This window comes from Somniosus microcephalus, chromosome 30, assembly GCF_052327205.1.
Source record: "Somniosus microcephalus isolate GS21.2 chromosome 30, FLI_Smic_1.0, whole genome shotgun sequence".
Taxonomy (NCBI): domain Eukaryota; kingdom Metazoa; phylum Chordata; class Chondrichthyes; order Squaliformes; family Somniosidae; genus Somniosus; species Somniosus microcephalus.
This window is the reverse complement of record NC_141016.1, coordinates 39,268,753-39,286,459: the sequence shown is the minus strand read 5'-3', so window position 1 is coordinate 39,286,459 and position 17,707 is coordinate 39,268,753. Positions and strand designations below refer to the sequence as shown.

The window sequence follows — 17,707 nt, the reverse complement described above, 5'->3', positions numbered from 1 at the left end:
GCGAGCAGGGTGTGGAGTCGGGTAGGGGTATCACTGGAGCGAGCAGGGTGTAGAGTCGGATAGGGGTATCACTGGAGCGAGCAGGGTGTGGAGTCGGGTAGGGGTATCACTGGAGCGAGCAGGGTGTAGAGTCGGGTAGGGGTATCACTGGAGCGAGCAGGGTGTAGAGTCGGGTAGGGGTATCACTGGAGCGAGCAGGGTGTAGAGTCGGGTAGGGGTATCACTGGAGCGAGCAGGGTGTAGAGTCGGGTAGGGGTATCACTGGAGCGAGCAGGGTGTAGAGTCGGGTAGGGGTATCACTGGAGCGAGCAGGGTGTAGAGTCGGGTAGGGGTATCACTGGAGCGAGCAGGGTGTAGAGTCGGGTAGGGGTATCACTGGAGCGAGCAGGGAGTAGAGTCGGGTAGGGGTATCACTGGAGCGAGCAGGGTGTAGAGTCGGGTAGGGGTATCACTGGAGTGAGCAGGGAGTGGAGTCGGGTAGGGGTATCACTGGAGTGAGCAGGGAGTGGAGTCGGGTAGGGGTATCACTGGAGTGAGCAGGGAGTAGAGTCGGGTAGGGGTATCACTGGAGGGAGCAGGGTGTAGAGTCGGGTAGGGGTATCACTGGAGCGAGCAGGGAGTAGAGTCGGGTAGGGGTATCACTGGAGTGAGCAGGGTGTAGAGTCGGGTAGGGGTATCACTGGAGCGAGCAGGGTGTAGAGTCGGGTAGGGGTATCACTGGAGCGAGCAGGGTGTAGAGTCGGGTAGGGGTATCACTGGAGCGAGCAGGGTGTAGAGTCGGGTAGGGGTATCACTGGAGCGAGCAGGGAGTGGAGTCGGGTAGGGGTATCACTGGAGCGAGCAGGGTGTAGAGTCGGGTAGGGGTATCACTGGAGCGAGCAGGGTGTGGAGTCGGGTAGGGGTATCACTGGAGCGAGCAGGGTGTAGAGTCGGGTAGGGGTATCACTGGAGCGAGCAGGGAGTAGAGTCGGGTAGGGGTATCACTGGAGCGAGCAGGGAGTCAGGTAGGGGTATCACGGGATATGGAGCAGGGTGTAGAGTTGGGTAGGGGTATCACTGGAGCGAGCAGGGTGTAGAGTCGGGTAGGGGTATCACTGGAGTGAGCAGGGTGTAGAGTCGGGTAGGGGTATCACTGGAGCGAGCAGGGTGTAGAGTCGGGTAGGGGTATCACTGGAGCGAGCAGGGTGTAGAGTCGGGTAGGGGTATCACTGGAGCGAGCAGGGTGTAGAGTCGGGTAGGGGTATCACGGGAGCGAGCAGGGTGTAGAGTCGGGTAGGGGTATCACTGGAGCGAGCAGGGTGTAGAGTCGGGTAGGGGTATCACTGGAGCGAGCAGGGTGTAGAGTCGGGTAGGGGTATCACTGGAGCGAGCAGGGAGTAGAGTCGGGTAGGGGTATCACGGGAGCGAGCAGGGTGTAGAGTCGGGTAGGGGTATCACTGGAGCGAGCAGGGAGTAGAGTCGGGTAGGGGTATCACTGGAGCGAGCAGGGTGTAGAGTCGGGTAGGGGTATCACTGGAGCGAGCAGGGTGTTGTTTCGGGTAGGGGTATCACTGGAGCGAGCAGGGTGTTGAGTCGGGTAGGGGTATCACTGGAGCGAGCAGGGTGTAGAGTCGGGTAGGGGTATCACTGGAGCGAGCAGGGTGTAGAGTCGGGTGGGGGTATCACTGGAGCGAGCAGGGTGTAGAGTCGGGTAGGGGTATCACTGGAGCGAGCAGGGTGTGGAGTCGGGTAGGGGTATCACTGGAGCGAGCAGGGTGTGGAGTCGGGTAGGGGTATCACTGGAGCGAGCAGGGTGTAGAGTCGGGTAGGGGTATCACTGGAGCGAGCAGGGTGTAGAGTCGGGTAGGGGTATCACTGGAGCGAGCAGGGTGTAGAGTCGGGTAGGGGTATCACTGGAGCGAGCAGGGTGTAGAGTCGGGTAGGGGTATCACTGGAGCGAGCAGGGTGTAGAGTCGGGTAGGGGTATCACTGGAGCGAGCAGGGTGTAGAGTCGGGTAGGGGTATCACTGGAGCGAGCAGAGTGCAGATTCGGGTAGGGGTATCACTGGAGCGAGCAGGGTGTAGAGTCGGGTAGGGGTATCACTGGAGTGAGCAGGGTGTAGAGTCGGGTAGGGGTATCACTGGAGCGAGCAGGGTGTAGAGTCGGGTAGGGGTATCACTGGAGCGAGCAGGGTGCAGAGTCGGGTAGGGGTATCACTGGAGCGAGCAGGGTGTAGAGTCGGGTAGGGGTATCACTGGAGCGAGCAGGGTGTAGAGTCGGGTAGGGGTATCACTGGAGCGAGCAGGGAGTGGAGTCGGGTAGGGGTATCACTGGAGCGAGCAGGGTGTAGAGTCGGGTAGGGGTATCACTGGAGCGAGCAGGGTGTAGAATCGGGTAGGGGTATCACTGGAGCGAGCAGGGTGTAGAGTCGGGTAGGGGTATCACTGGAGTGAGCAGGGTGTAGAGTCGGGTAGGGGTATCACTGGAGCGAGCAGGGTGTAGAGTCGGGTAGGGGTATCACTGGAGCGAGCAGGGTGTAGAGTCGGGTCGGGGTATCACTGGAGCGAGCAGAGAGTAGTCGGGTAGGGGTATCACTGGAGCGAGCAGGGTGTAGAGTCGGGTAGGGGTATCACTGGAGTGAGCAGGGAGTGGAGTCGGGTAGGGGTATCACTGGAGCGAGCAGGGTGTAGAGTCGGGTAGGGGTATCACTGGAGCGAGCAGGGTGTAGAGTCGGGTAGGGGTATCACTGGAGCGAGCAGGATGTAGAGTCGGGTAGGGGTATCACTGGAGCGAGCAGGGTGTAGAGTCGGGTAGGGGTATCACGGGAGCGAGCAGGGTGTAGAGTCGGGGAGGGGTATCACTGGAGCGAGCAGGGTGTAGAGTCGGGTAGGGGTATCACTGGAGCGAGCAGGGAGTAGAGTCGGGTAGGGGTATCACTGGAGCGAGCAGGGAGTGGAGTCGGGTAGGGGTATCACTGGAGCGAGCAGGGTGTAGAGTCGGGTAGGGGTATCACTGGAGCGAGCAGGGTGTAGAGTCGGGTAGGGGAATCACTGGAGCGAGCAGGGTGTAGAGTCGGGTAGGGGTATCACTGGAGCGAGCAGGGTGTAGAGTCGGGTAGGGGTATCACTGGAGCGAGCAGGGTGTAGAGTCGGGTAGGGGTATCACTGGAGCGAGCAGGGTGTAGAGTCGGGTAGGGGTATCACTGGAGCGAGCAGGGAGTAGAGTCGGGTAGGGGTATCACTGGAGCGAGCAGGGTGTAGAGTCGGGTAGGGGTATCACTGGAGCGAGCAGGGTGTAGAGTCGGGTAGGGGTATCACTGGAGGGAGCAGGGTGTAGAGTCGGGTGGGGTATCATTGGAGCGAGCAGGGAGTAGAGTCGGGTAGGGGTATCACTGGAGTGAGCAGGGTGTAGAGTCGGGTAGGGGTATCACTGGAGCGAGCAGGGTGTAGAGTCGGGTAGGGGTATCACTGGAGCGAGCAGGGTGTAGAGTCGGGTAGGGGTATCACTGGAGCGAGCAGGGTGTAGAGTCGGGTAGGGGTATCACTGGAGCGAGCAGGGTGTAGAGTCGGGTAGGGGTATCACTGGAGCGAGCAGGGAGTGGAGTCGGGTAGGGGTATCACTGGAGCGAGCAGGGTGTAGAGTCGGGTAGGGGTATCACTGGAGCGAGCAGGGTGTGGAGTCGGGTAGGGGTATCACTGGAGCGAGCAGGGTGTAGAATCGGGTAGGGGTATCACTGGAGCGAGCAGGGTGTAGAGTCGGGTAGGGGTATCACTGGAGTGAGCAGAGAGTAGAGTCGGGTAGGGGTATCACTGGAGCGAGCAGGGTGTAGAGTCGGGTAGGGGTATCACTGGAGCGAGCAGGGTGTAGAGTCGGGTAGGGGTATCACTGGAGCGAGCAGGGAGTGGAGTCGGGTAGGGGTATCACGGGAGCGAGCAGGGTGTAGAGTCGGGTAGGGGTATCACTGGAGCGAGCAGGGTGTAGAGTCGGGTAGGGGTATCACTGGAGCGAGCAGGGTGTAGAGTCGGGTAGGGGTATCACTGGAGCGAGCAGGGAGTAGAGTCGGGTAGGGGTATCACGGGAGCGAGCAGGGTGTAGAGTCGGGTAGGGGTATCACTGGAGCGAGCAGGGTGTAGAGTCGGGTAGGGGTATCACTGGAGCGAGCAGGGAGTAGAGTCGGGTAGGGGTATCACGGGAGCGAGCAGGGTGTAGAGTCGGGTAGGGGTATCACTGGAGCGAGCAGGGAGTAGAGTCGGGTAGGGGTATCACTGGAGCGAGCAGGGTGTAGAGTCGGGTAGGGGTATCACTGGAGCGAGCAGGGTGTAGAGTCGGGCAGGAGTATCACTGGAGCGAGCAGGGTGTAGAGTCGGGTAGGGGTATCACTGGAGCGAGCAGGGTGTAGAGTCGGGTAGGGGTATCACTGGAGCGAGCAGGGTGTAGAGTCGGGTAGGGGTATCACTGGAGCGAGCAGGGTGTAGAGTCGGGTAGGGGTATCACTGGAGCGAGCAGGGTGTAGAGTCGGGTAGGGGTATCACTGGAGCGAGCAGGGTGTAGAGTCGGGTAGGGGTATCACTGGAGCGAGCAGGGTGTAGAGTCGGGTAGGGGTATCACTGGAGCAAGCAGGGTGTAGAGTCGGGTAGGGGTATCACTGCAGCGAGCAGGGTGTAGAGTCGGGTAGGGGTATCACTGGAGCGAGCAGGGTGTAGAGTCGGGTAGGGGTATCACTGGAGTGAGCAGGGAGTAGAGTCGGGTAGGGGTATCACTGGAGTGAGCAGGGTGTAGAGTCGGGTAGGGGTATCACTGGAGCGAGCAGGGTGTAGAGTCGGGTAGGGGTATCACTGGAGCGAGCAGAGAGTAGAGTCGGGTAGGGGTATCACTGGAGCGAGCAGGGTGTTGAGTCGGGTAGGGGTATCACTGGAGTGAGCAGGGAGTAGAGTCGGGTAGGGGTATCACTGGAGGGAGCAGGGTGTAGAGTCGGGTAGGGGTATCACTGGAGCGAGCAGGGAGTAGAGTCGGGTAGGGGTATCACTGGAGTGAGCAGGGTGTAGAGTCGGGTAGGGGTATCACTGGAGCGAGCAGGGTGTAGAGTCGGGTAGGGGTATCACTGGAGCGAGCAGGGTGTCGAGTCGGGTAGGGGTATCACTGGAGTGAGCAGGGTGTAGAGTCGGGTAGGGGTATCACTGGAGCGAGCAGGGAGTGGAGTCGGGTAGGGGTATCACTGGAGCGAGCAGGGTGTAGAGTCGGGTAGGGGTATCACTGGAGCGAGCAGGGTGTAGAGTCGGGTAGGGGTATCACGGGAGTGAGCAGGGTGTAGAGTCGGGTAGGGTTATCACTGGAGCGAGCAGAGAGTAGAGTCGGGTAGGGGTATCACTGGAGTGAGCAGGGTGTAGAGTCGGGTAGGGGTATCACTGGAGCGAGCAGGGTGTAGAGTCGGGTAGGGGTATCACTGGAGCGAGCAGAGAGTAGAGTCGGGTAGGGGTATCACTGGAGCGAGCAGGGTGTGGAGTCGGGTAGGGGTATCACTGGAGTGAGCAGGGTGTAGAGTCGGGTAGGGGTATCACTGGAGCGAGCAGGGTGTAGAGTCGGGTAGGGGTATCACTGGAGCGAGCAGTGTGTAGAGTCGGGCAGGGGTATCACTGGCGCGAGCAGGGTGTAGAGTCGGGTAGGGGTGTCACTGGAGCGAGCAGGGTGTAGAGTCGGGTAGGGGTGTCACTGGAGTGAGCAGGGAGTAGAGTCGGGTACGGGTATCACTGGAGCGAGCAGGGTGTAGAGTCGGGTAGGGGTATCACTGGAGCGAGCAGGGTGTAGAGTCGGGTAGGGGTATCACTGGAGCGAGCAGGGTGTAGAGTCGGGTAGGGGTATCACTGGAGCGAGCAGGGTGTAGAGTTGGGTAGGGGTATCACTGGAGCGAGCAAGGTGTAGAGTTGGGTAGGGGTATCACTGGAGCGAGCAGGGTGTAGAGTCGGGTAGGGGTATCACTGGAGCGAGCAGGGTGTAGAGTCGGGCAGGGGTATCACTGGAGCGAGCAGGGTGTAGAGTCGGGTAGGGGTATCACTGGAGCGAGCAGGGTGTAGAGTCGGGTAGGGGTATCACTGGAGTGAGCAGGGTGTAGAGTCGGGTAGGGGTATCACTGGAGTGAGCAGGGTGTAGAGTCGGGTAGGGGTATCACTGGAGCGAGCAGGGAGTGGAGTCGGGTAGGGGTATCACTGGAGCGAGCAGGGTGTAGTGTCGGGTAGGGGTATCACGGGAGCGAGCAGGGTGTAGAGTCGGGTAGGGGTATCACTGGAGCGAGCAGGGTGTAGAGTCGGGTAGGGGTATCACTGGAGCGAGCAGGGTGTAGAGTCGGGTAGGGGTATCACTGGAGCGAGCAGGGTGTAGTGTCGGGTAGGGGTATCACTGGAGCGAGCAGGGTGTAGAGTCGGGTAGGGGTATCACTGGAGCGAGCAGGGTGTGGAGTCGGGTAGGGGTATCACTGGAGCGAGCAGGGTGTAGAGTCGGGTAGGGGTATCACTGGAGCGAGCAGGGTGTAGAGTCGGGTAGGGGTATCACTGGAGCGAGCAGGGAGTAGAGTCGGGTAGGGGTATCACTGGAGCGAGCAGGGAGTCAGGTAGGGGTATCACGGGATATGGAGCAGGGTGTAGAGTCGGGTAGGGGTATCACTGGAGCGAGCAGGGAGTAGAGTTGGGTAGGGGTATCACTGGAGCGAGCAGGGTGTAGAGTCGGGTAGGGGTATCACTGGAGCGAGCAGGGTGTAGAGTCGGGTAGGGGTATCACTGGAGCGAGCAGGGTGTAGAGTCGGGTAGGGGTATCACTGGAGCGAGCAGGGAGTAGAGTCGGGTAGGGGTATCACTGGAGCGAGCAGGGAGTCAGGTAGGGGTATCACGGGATATGGAGCAGGGTGTAGAGTCGGGTAGGGGTATCACTGGAGCGAGCAGGGAGTAGAGTTGGGTAGGGGTATCACTGGAGCGAGCAGGGTGTAGAGTCGGGTAGGGGTATCACTGGAGCGAGCAGGGTGTAGAGTTGGGTAGGGGTATCACTGGAGTGAGCAGGGTGTAGAGTCGGGTAGGGGTATCACTGGAGCGAGCAGGGTGTAGAGTCGGGTAGGGGTATCACTGGAGCGAGCAGGGAGTGGAGTCGGGTAGGGGTATCACTGGAGCGAGCAGGGTGTAGAGTCGGGTAGGGGTATCACTGGAGCGAGCAGGGTGTAGAGTCGGGTAGGGGTATCACTGGAGTGAGCAGGGTGTAGAGTCGGGTAGGGGTATCACTGGAGCGAGCAGGGTGTAGAGTCGGGTAGGGGTATCACTGGAGCGAGCAGGGTGTAGAGTCGGGTAGGGGTATCACGGGAGCGAGCAGGGTGTAGAGTCGGGTAGGGGTATCACTGGAGCGAGCAGGGAGTAGATTCGGGTAGGGGTATCACTGGAGCGAGCAGGGTGTAGAGTCGGGTAGGGGTATCACTGGAGCGAGCAGGGAGTGGAGTCGGGTAGGAGTATCACTGGAGCGAGCAGGGAGTAGAGTCGGGTAGGGGTATCACTGGAGCGAGCAGGGTGTAGAGTCGGGTAGGGGTATCACTGGAGCGAGCAGGGAGTGGAGTCGGGTAGGGGTATCACTGGAGCGAGCAGGGTGTAGAGTCGGGTAGGGGTATCACTGGAGCGAGCAGGGTGTAGAGTCGGGTAGGGGTATCACTGGAGCGAGCAGGGTGTAGAGTCGGGTAGGGGTATCACGGGAGCGAGCAGGGTGTAGATTCGGGTAGGGGTATCACTGGAGCGAGCAGGGAGTAGATTCGGGTAGGGGTATCACTGGAGCGAGCAGGGTGTAGAGTCGGGTAGGGGTATCACTGGAGCGAGCAGGGAGTGGAGTCGGGTAGGGGTATCACTGGAGCGAGCAGGGTGTAGAGTCGGGTAGGGGTATCACGGGAGCTAGCAGGGTGTAGAGTCGGGTAGGGGTATCACTGGAGCGAGCAGGGAGTAGATTCGGGTAGGGGTATCACTGGAGCGAGCAGGGTGTAGAGTCGGGTAGGGGTATCACTGGAGCGAGCAGGGAGTGGAGTCGGGTAGGGGTATCACTGGAGCGAGCAGGGAGTAGAGTCGGGTAGGGGTATCACTGGAGCGAGCAGGGTGTAGAGTCGGGTAGGGGTATCACTGGAGCGAGCAGGGAGTGGAGTCGGGTAGGGGTATCACTGGAGCGAGCAGGGTGTAGAGTCGGGTAGGGGTATCACTGGAGCGAGCAGGGTGTAGAGTCGGGTAGGGGTATCACTGGAGCGAGCAGGGTGTAGAGTCGGGTAGGGGTATCACGGGAGCGAGCAGGGTGTAGATTCGGGTAGGGGTATCACTGGAGCGAGCAGGGAGTAGATTCGGGTAGGGGTATCACTGGAGCGAGCAGGGTGTAGAGTCGGGTAGGGGTATCACTGGAGCGAGCAGGGAGTGGAGTCGGGTAGGGGTATCACTGGAGCGAGCAGGGTGTAGAGTCGGGTAGGGGTATCACTGGAGCGAGCAGGGAGTAGAGTCGGGTAGGGGTATCACTGGAGCGAGCAGGGAGTAGATTCGGGTACAATGGAGTTGAGCTACAGATCAGCCATGATGTAACTGAATGGTGGAACAGGCTCAAGGGGCTGAATGGCCTCTTCCTGTTTCTATCGCTATTTGTCCTGCGCATGTTTTTCTTAGTGAGGAAGGGGAGGAGATTCTTCATTAGCACTGATTCGTTTTTCTCCCCTTGATTCTGTTTTCCGTAATACAATACGGCCATAAATCAGCACATGCAAAAATTGAGAGATTCTACACAACAGCAGTAATCACATTGTTCAGAATGTCAGTACCAGGCCTGAGCTAATGATAAGCAGCCCCTCGGAGGCTGATTATTTTAATTTTACCGTGGTTATCAATCGCAAGGCTGCACTTAAATATTTACCATATTCTTTCACGAGCTCTTACAGTGGAGGCTTTGGGATTGAGGAGTGGGACTTCAGGCAGGCTCTATTCTCGGTCCATCCTGAAACAAACCTCGCAACCAGTTGGTCACCATGGAAATAACTGCCCAGAACCAGAATCCATAGGGATGTCAAGACCTTAGAGAGGGTGCAGAGGAGATTGACTAGACTGGTACCAGGGATGAGGAACTTCAGTTATGTGGAAAGACTGGAGATTGCTGGAACTGTTCTCCTTAGAGCAGAGATGGTTATTTAATAGAAGTGTTCACAATTATGAAGGGTTTTGATGGAGTAAATAAGGAGAAACTGTTTCCAGTGGCAGGAGGGTCGGTAACCAGAGGACACAGATTTAAGGTAATTGGCAAAAGAACCAGAGGGGAGCGATGGAGGCATTTTTTTAATGGAGCGAGTTGTGATCTGGAATGCGCTGCCTGAAAGGGCGGTGGAAGCAGATTTAATAGTAACTTTCAAAGTGGAATTGGATAAATACTTGAAAAGGAAAACAAATTGCAGGGCTCTGGGGAAAGAGCGGGGGGGCGAGGGGTGGGGGGAGTGGGACTAATTGGAGAGCTCGTTCAAAGAGTCGGCACAGGCACGATGGGCCGAATGGCCTCCTCCTGTGCTGTAAGATTCTATATCTGCTTCAATCTGGCTTAAAGTTAATTATTTACACTGACTGGAGGTAAAGAATAACTCACAAAGAAGCGGAACCATTTTACGCAGAAACTCTCTAGTTTGTAGGCCGTTAACTGATCCACCTTGGGCCTGGGTTTCCTTCCTTCTGTTGGTGAGAGATATGGAGTGAGGAGGATTGATGGAGGGCTGCCTCGGTCCATAGTGGCTCCGCTGTTACACACGCAAGGGGACAGTAAGTCAGCAAAAGAGAGGCCTTCATTTCTCAGTAAACACCCTCTTCCCGTCACCAAGTAAAGCCGCACTACAAACCTGGACAGGCCCCGTCGGCACAGTGGTGATGTGCGGAGGTTCAGAAGGAGCAAGCTCCAGTGGCAAAATGAAATAAGAAGCCCGTGGACACTGGTGTAAAGAGTAAGGAGGACTGGGAGGACTCGTAAAAATCAACATTTCATTGTGCAGTACACACGTCTGCTGCATATATGACAAATAAAATTGAATTGAATTGAATAACAGTGCGTCTGGCAGTGTGTTGATAGGCACATTCCATTCTTAGCTCCAGGCAGCCTTCACAATCTGCTCCATCTTTGCAATTGTGATCAAGGAAGTCTCCCCAAGTGTGTTACAACATTGAAATGTGCTTCCATCCATCGATCATTCTGCTATTGTAACAAAAATAAAATGTACTGTGGCAGATTTATGCCCTGTGCTTATGGAAAACCACAGAGACGGGCCAAAAAACTCCCACATTTTTCCTTCTTTTCCAAGGAGCAGAAGCAGGTGTCACATTACTCACTGCTCCTTGTGTAACACCAGCTGCTGCTGACTGCACTCAGTGCTTCATCTACAAATGATGTCTTCCTTTAGAGTCACTTACTGATACCAGGTTTGGTTTTTAAAAACCAAATTCAAATTCTCAAACAGCCAGGGCGGGATGTGAACTCACGTTGGCCAAGAAATTCCTCTCGGGCGGTGGTGCAAAAACGGGCGGGACTGAATCAGCAGCCAATCGGATACCGTCCGATCAGCAGCCAATCGGATACCGTCCAATCAGCAGCCAATCTGATACCGCCCATTTCTGGCCACTCACCACCCGAGTCGAATTTCTAGCCCGTTCTCTGGATTACTCGTCCAGTAACATAAACCACGACACCGTGAACCCCCTCACTGAAAGTCTGGCCACCTGTGCTTGTTCCCCTAATCCAATGCTCCAATCAACAGGCAACGCCACTAGTAAATGGTTAAATGATTACGATAATGGGGACTCTTTTAAAGATGAAGTCCATTCACCTGAATTTCCACACGGTCTTTGTTGATGCAGAGATGTGTCTGTAAATTCACAGGGATTTCTCAAAGTGACTGTTCAACTTCCAGTGACATCATCAATCTCTCCTCCGATGACACCATGATCACGATATGGGGGGTTAACTACCATGGACTCCACCCATGCACAGATCCTCTCTGACCCCACAAAGGTAAATCAAGCTAAACTCCAAAATACCAAACTGACCGTCTCTTAGACTGACTGGTCCCTTGACACAAGAGTTCCCCGGTTTCAGCAGCTTGGGGCCGTCATGTTCCACACAACATTCAATCATTTCTCTCAGTACTTCTCCATGCAACACTTGATCCTGTAACTAACCATTTGTTTGTCCAACTCTCTGATGTTAAGGGATGAAGCCACTGTATGGAAAATACAAAATGGCTGCCACTAGGCACTTTCAAAGTACACCACAGTGAGATAGAAGGAAAGATAGAGAGACCGAGAGCGAGAGAGAGAGAGACCGAGAGAGAGACAGACCGACCGACAGAGAGAGAGAGAGACACAGAGAGAGACAGACCGAGAGAGACCGACCGACAGAGAGAGACAGACCGAGAGAGAGACAGACCGAGATAGACCGACCGACAGAGAGAGACACAGAGAGAGAGAGAGAGACCGAGAGAGAGCGACCGACAGAGAGAGAGAGAGAGAGAGAGACAGAGCGCAGTGTCCTGATATCTCCATTTGGAACATTCAGCATCACCTGACAGATCAGCTGAATAGAGTTTCAAACAGAACAGAAAAATGGATATTCCCCAAAATTAAATGGACAACTTCTAGATCCCTTACACTTCAGGCAGTAGAAAGACTGCAAAGGCCACATCTCAGTTCTACGATGCACTGCAGCCATTTTGGAGAGGATGCTGAAGGTGGTCACTGCGGCTGCTGTGTGACACTGGCCTTGTGTGATGAGCTCTCCACTCCTGAAGTCGCTGCATCATTTCCAAAGTAGATCGAGGTTGATCTCACCAGAAGTGGCGAATCATGGTGGGCCTCCCGGGGGTTCAAGAGACCCGTGAAGCTCATACTGGCCCAAGACACGATTGAATCACAACGGTCTTTTGCTACAACAGGAAGCAAGGACTCTGCAACGTATTTGGACCTATTCCATGGTCTTAAATAAATTGTGGAATATGGCTACAATTTGTTGGGAATATTATCCCAATAATCCTGGCCCTATGAAGAGGGAACAACAATGAAAATAAAAACTATTTAAATACTCACTTGCACTCCCTCTGTCTAAACTTGTTTAGAATCAGGGGGTGTACAGGACCAATCTGGCTGGTACAGAGCTGACCAAATATCACACACTACCCCATTTCTCCACCTTCTCAAGTCTGCCAGTACAATCTGCCTTTCCAAGCGGTATGTTTGCCATCCTCTGGTACAGTAGCTGAACCGAAGCTGTCTGCTCATTTCCCCTCTATTGAGCTTGTGTCCGGGTCCCCCTTCTAGAGTTTGCCATTATATCAGACATATTATTAGGATTCAATGTACTGCTAACCCTTTTGCCTCGATAGCAAGCTTGCTCCACACCCCAGGGTAAAACTTCCCCGGTTTCCATCGCCTCTCCTGACAGCTCAGGTGCCCAGTTTAAGGTATCAGTTTAGCACCCTTCGCTTGCACACCTATGGTGTAACACTCTGAACCGCACGGCACGCAGGCAGGCAACCCGGTGCGCCAAGAGCATTTTGTGTTGAAGATCGAAAACGAGGCAGTGACGACAGGCTTGGTGCGCAGGACAAGGCATGGCTGAAGTTCCTCGGGGAACTACTTCCGGTGCACTGGTGAGTGCGTTTGCTAGATTCATGTCTGCATAGTTTTAACTAAACCATTAACCAATTTGAAATGGATTACCTGCTTAGTTAAAACAGAGCAGACCAGAAAATGTGTCAAACAAGTGTGGCAAAAATAGTGAGCAGAGGAAATTCAGCCCCCGCGCTCGGGTAGATCCCACTGGATTGCCCCTTTGCACTATATTATCAGTGTAAATGTAACACAAATTGGTGCGCTGAACGGACGATGCTGATATATAATACAAAATTCCCTGTTTGTGTTGGGTGCTCCTTCAAACAAGTTATTTTTTTTTGACATTTATTTTCTTTGCCCAGCCCGCCCCAATTCAGGATTCTGTTTTCTCTTTCTTTTTACTCTTTTTCAGGAAGGATGGAGTACGAAACTTCTTCTTCTTTTTCGACGGGGACTTGGATGGTGAGCCCTCTGGCGAGAGGGGGCCGCTGGTCACCGATTCCGTTTTGTCCTTGGCTGTTTTAACGGGGGCCTCGGTGCCATTCTCTGCGTTGGTCATCATCTGACTTATCCCTTTGCTCAGTTGCTCCTCCACAGACTGGTCCTCCTGCTTCCCATTAACCACCACTCCAGGGGCTGCTGCCTCGGGGTCGCCCAGTTCCTTGGAATCCTCGGACAGCTTGGTTTCTTTAGGAAAGGGAAAAGTGCAAAAATGTGAGAGTCGCAATATTGGGAGTCCTGGTGGAACTCAGTGCCACCAATACTCTGCTGCACATTTACTGAAGGAAGTTATTACGGAATGTTGAAGAGCAGAATTCATGGGCAGAACTTTCTCCTGACTGATTCTCCCCAGACATGACTGGAAAGTGAAGCTAAAACAGCCTCAAATGGCCTTAGACAATTGGACTCCCATCACTCCGAGTGCTCGGTGCAAGAGCTGCACGGCACGGTGATTTGCCAACGTACGAATACCGGTTATTATTTGCGCCACTCTCCATCCAAATACATCTCTTTTGCACGTGCATCTGATCTTGCGTCTGGGAGATAGCTGCACAATCTGAATTGGCACATCATTTATAATGAAGGGTTGCTGAATCACTTCCACAACGGGGAAGCAACACAACGGAATTGTTGTGTTGAACCCAATCACTGTGGGAGCCCCTCTCCTGGTCCCAGTCACTGTGGGAGCCCCTCTCCTGGTCCCAATCACTGTGGGAGCCCCTCTCCTGGTCCCAATCACTGTGGGAGCCCCTCTCCTGGTCCCAGTCACTGTGGGAGCCCCTCTCCTGGTCCCAATCACTGTGGGAGCCCCTCTCCTGGTCCCAATCACTGTGGGAGCCCCTCTCCTGGTCCCAGTCACTGTGGGAGCCCCTCTCCTGGTCCCAATCACTGTGGGAGCCCCTCTCCTGGTCCCAATCACTGTGGGAGCCCCTCTCCTGGTCCCAGTCACTGTGGGAGCCCCTCTCCTGGTCCCAGTAACTGAGAGCCCCTCTCCTGGTCCCAGTCACTGTGGGAGCCCCTCTCCTGGTCCCAGTCACTGAGAGCCCCTCTGCTGGTCCCAGTCACTGTGGGAGCCCCTCTCCTGGTCCCAGTCACTGTGGGAGCCCCTCTCCTGGTCCCAGTCACTGTGGGAGCCCCTCTCCTGGTCCCAGTCACTGTGGGAGCCCCTCTCCTGGTCCCAGTCACTGAGAGCCCCTCTCCTGGTCCCAGTCACTGTGGGAGCCCCTCTCCTGGTCCCAGTCACTGAGAGCCCCTCTCCTGGTCCCAGTCACTGTGGGAGCCCCTCTCCTGGTCCCAGTCACTGAGAGCCCCTCTCCTGGTCCCAGTCGCTGTGGGAGCCCCTCTCCTGGTCCCAGTCACTGAGCCCCTCTCCTGGTCCCAGTCACTGTGGGAGCCCCTCTCCTGGTCCCAGTCACTGTGGGAGCCCCTCTCCTGGTCCCAGTCACTGTGGGAGCCCCTCTCCTGGTCCCAGTCACTGTGGGAGCCCCTCTCCTGGTCCCAGTCACTGTGGGAGCCCCTCTCCTGGTCCCAGTCACTGTGGGAGCCCCTCTCCTGGTCCCAGTCACTGTGGGAGCCCCTCTCCTGGTCCCAGTCACTGTGGGAGCCCCACTCCTGGTCCCAGTCACTGTGGGAGCCCCTCTCCTGGTCCCAGTCACTGGGAGCCCCTCTCCTGGTCCCAGTCACTGTGGGAGCCCCACTCCTGGTCCCAGTCACTGTGGGAGCCCCTCTCCTGGTCCCAGTCACTGTGGGAGCCCCTCTCCTGGTCCCAGTCACTGTGGGAGCCCCTCTCCTGGTCCCAGTCACTGTGGGAGCCCCACTCCTGGTCCCAGTCACTGTGGGAGCCCCTCTCCTGGTCCCAGTCACTGGGAGCCCCTCTCCTGGTCCCAGTCACTGTGGGAGCCCCACTCCTGGTCCCAGTCACTGTGGGAGCCCCTCTCCTGGTCCCAGTCACTGTGGGAGCCCCTCTCCTGGTCCCAGTCACTGTGGGAGCCCCTCTCCTGGTCCCAGTCACTGTGGGAGCCCCACTCCTGGTCCCAGTGGGAGCCCCTCCTGTGGTCCATGTGGACCTTTGGTCCCAGTGCTGAACAAGGAACTGAATGCCCACAGTTGCTTAAACCCTTGATTGGAAGACTAATGTGGTTGGTCCCAGTGAGCATTGGGTTTACAGCAGTAAGCAGAGGTCGAGGGGAGGGGTCTCTAGGGTACACACGCTTTAGCAAGTTAATGCACACGCACAGAATGATCATGGTTTAGGCACAAACTACACATGCAGCGAGACTCGGAGAGCAGTCCAATTTCACAGGTGGCAGCTGAGAGAGGTAGAGGAGGAGACGGCCTAAAACTGGCCACAGGGAAGAAGAATGTGTCAGGGCGTGGGGATCAAAGCTGGGATGAAGCTCCCATAAGTAGGAGATAGTCCTGGATGACGGGGTCGGATTGCTGACCAACATAGCAAGTATCTCCTTTTGAAGCCAATCCCCAGGGCAGTGTGTGACACTACCTTTATAGCTTTGATGGGTTTCAACTCAATTTCAGTGTATGTTTTATTGGAATTTACTCATTTTTTTAATACTTCTTATTTTTGGTATATATTTGTGCTGATCGGATGTCATTGCTGGGCAATGTTTGATCTGTGAGCTGCCGTCAGCATCAAGAGGGGAGTTGTAGCTCATTGGGTGTGAACACAACCCAGACTAGAAGTGAAGTAATGTAAGAAGTCACACAACAGCAGGTTATAGTCCAACAGTTTTATTTGAAATCACAAGCTTTCAGAGCGCTGCTCCTTCTTCAGGTGAAGTGACGAAGGAGCAGCGCTCCGAAAGCTTGTGATTTCAAATAAAGCTGTTGGACTATAACCTGGTGTTGTGTGACTTCTTACATTTGTCCACCCCAGTCCAACACCGGCATCTCCACACCATAGAAGTGAAGTGATAGTGAGATACTCCATTTGGCCACCCTTCCATTTACCCTTTTTGTTATAAACACTACAAGCCTAGACACACGGAAAGACAGCGTCAGGGAAAATCAAATCAGTGTTAATTCAGGCCTGACATAAATCCAAGGATTGTGCTAATGAGTGGTGAATGTGAATTGTTAATCTGCTTATCTCATTCTACAGCATTCTAAACCAAATCGTATTGCTCCAGTTTAATCCAGTGTTCAATAGAATTAAACCTTCAAAAATGCATAAACAGTTTGCGGCCTTAGTAAATGTGGGCTGTTAATGGCTATCTTCTCCTCTGCTCCGTGTGGCCCTAATGTGGGAGTCACTCATTTTGACAGGATAGAAAAGATAAACAAACTGGGAGACTGGAAAAGCCACCGATGAGGGAAAGTGCGGACTGGATCTACGGGGCAACATCAGAGAGGCTTCCTGTGGCGTGCCGAGAGCGAGGTTGAACTGAAGGGGCGAGTGGGGAGAGCGAGTCCTCAGGCAGTCACTTCTGAACCAGGATCTGAGGTCTCACTCGTGAGAAACATTAGCTCGCCAAATTGAGACACCTATCAAATGAAACTGCATGGTCACTCCCTGTCCCTGCTACGACACGCGGAGGGGAGGGTCGGACTAAGGGGAATACTGAGGATCGAGAGGGGTTATTCAGGGGTGATAGCATGGTGGGGGACGGAGGGGGGGTTGAACAATATACTTACTACAAAGACAAGTACTCAGTATCAGGAGGAACTCCTTTTAGCGTGAGCCAAACAAAGGAAAAAACAAGAGAACAAAGATGGGACGAGATGGACACAGTTCAGCATGCATCACACAATTACCATATTCGACAGAAATTAAGAAGCATCAGTTTTCAATCAAAAAGTGACAGGATTTGAAGAATGGCCATTTAACTTTGTCGCTTTGAAATGAGTGTTTCCGACGTTACCAGATGCCCAATGTTCCTCTACTCCGCTGGTTTAACCCACTCCCAGCAGAGCTGCCACACACTGCATTGGGAACCTGGGGTTCAGGGGAGAGATCGACAGACTGAGGGGCCCGAGCACTCGCCTCCTGCCAAAATCAGTCATCGTCTTCAAATAAAAAGGGGAGTGCAGTCAGAGGGCAGCATTTGCTCAGGTGAGCTGTGCCATTCCCAAGCGGTGACGCGCACCAGTTACCAACCACTTGATCTCACAAAGTGTTTCTGCTCTCTTGCAAGACCAGGAGCACCGCTGACATTACCTGGCCTGAACTTTCTCGCAATAGTCTCACACACTTTGCTCGTGATGGTGAATTACTCGCGGCTGTGAAGTTGCCCTTGAACCTAACAGGTGCTCGAGGGAATGGGAGCCCAACACTGCATTTCACCGTGGATGGCTGTCTGGTACAAGCGGAATCGGGGGAAATGGCAAAACTACTTTATCTCAAAGAGGTGCCGTTTTACCCAAGTTTATGTCACCATTATGGAGGTATTTTTTTGGCTAGCTCTGCACTTGACAGTCATAGCTGGTTCTGAGTCTCCATATTTGTCCTAATTATAATTTTAGTTGTCTTTATATTAGCACTGAGCTCCCTGGATTACTTTGTGAGCAAAGGCAACACTGGGTGTGATGCTGAGACATTGGGACCAGGGCGGCCCCAGGCTCTGTCAGCCCGGGGTGGGGAGGC

The 17,707-nt window shown here is 55.0% G+C and overlaps 1 protein-coding gene across 4 annotated transcripts in view; it reads right to left on the bottom strand.

Annotated features, from left to right (window-relative positions):
- Positions 1-9,973: 9,973 nt before the first annotated feature.
- add2 (adducin 2 (beta)) overlaps positions 9,974-17,707 on the bottom strand; it is a 203,090-nt gene continuing 195,356 nt past the window's right edge. For 3 of the 4 annotated variants that reach the window (XM_085971352.1, XM_085971351.1, XM_085971353.1), the window contains one exon: positions 9,974-13,293. In XM_085971352.1, coding sequence (XP_085827478.1) covers positions 12,980-13,293 — 314 coding nt within the window. In that variant the 3' untranslated portion in view covers positions 9,974-12,979. Of the gene's footprint in view, positions 13,294-16,758; positions 16,793-17,707 lie in introns of all 4 variants that reach the window. The other variant, XM_085971354.1, reaches the window with a different exon arrangement.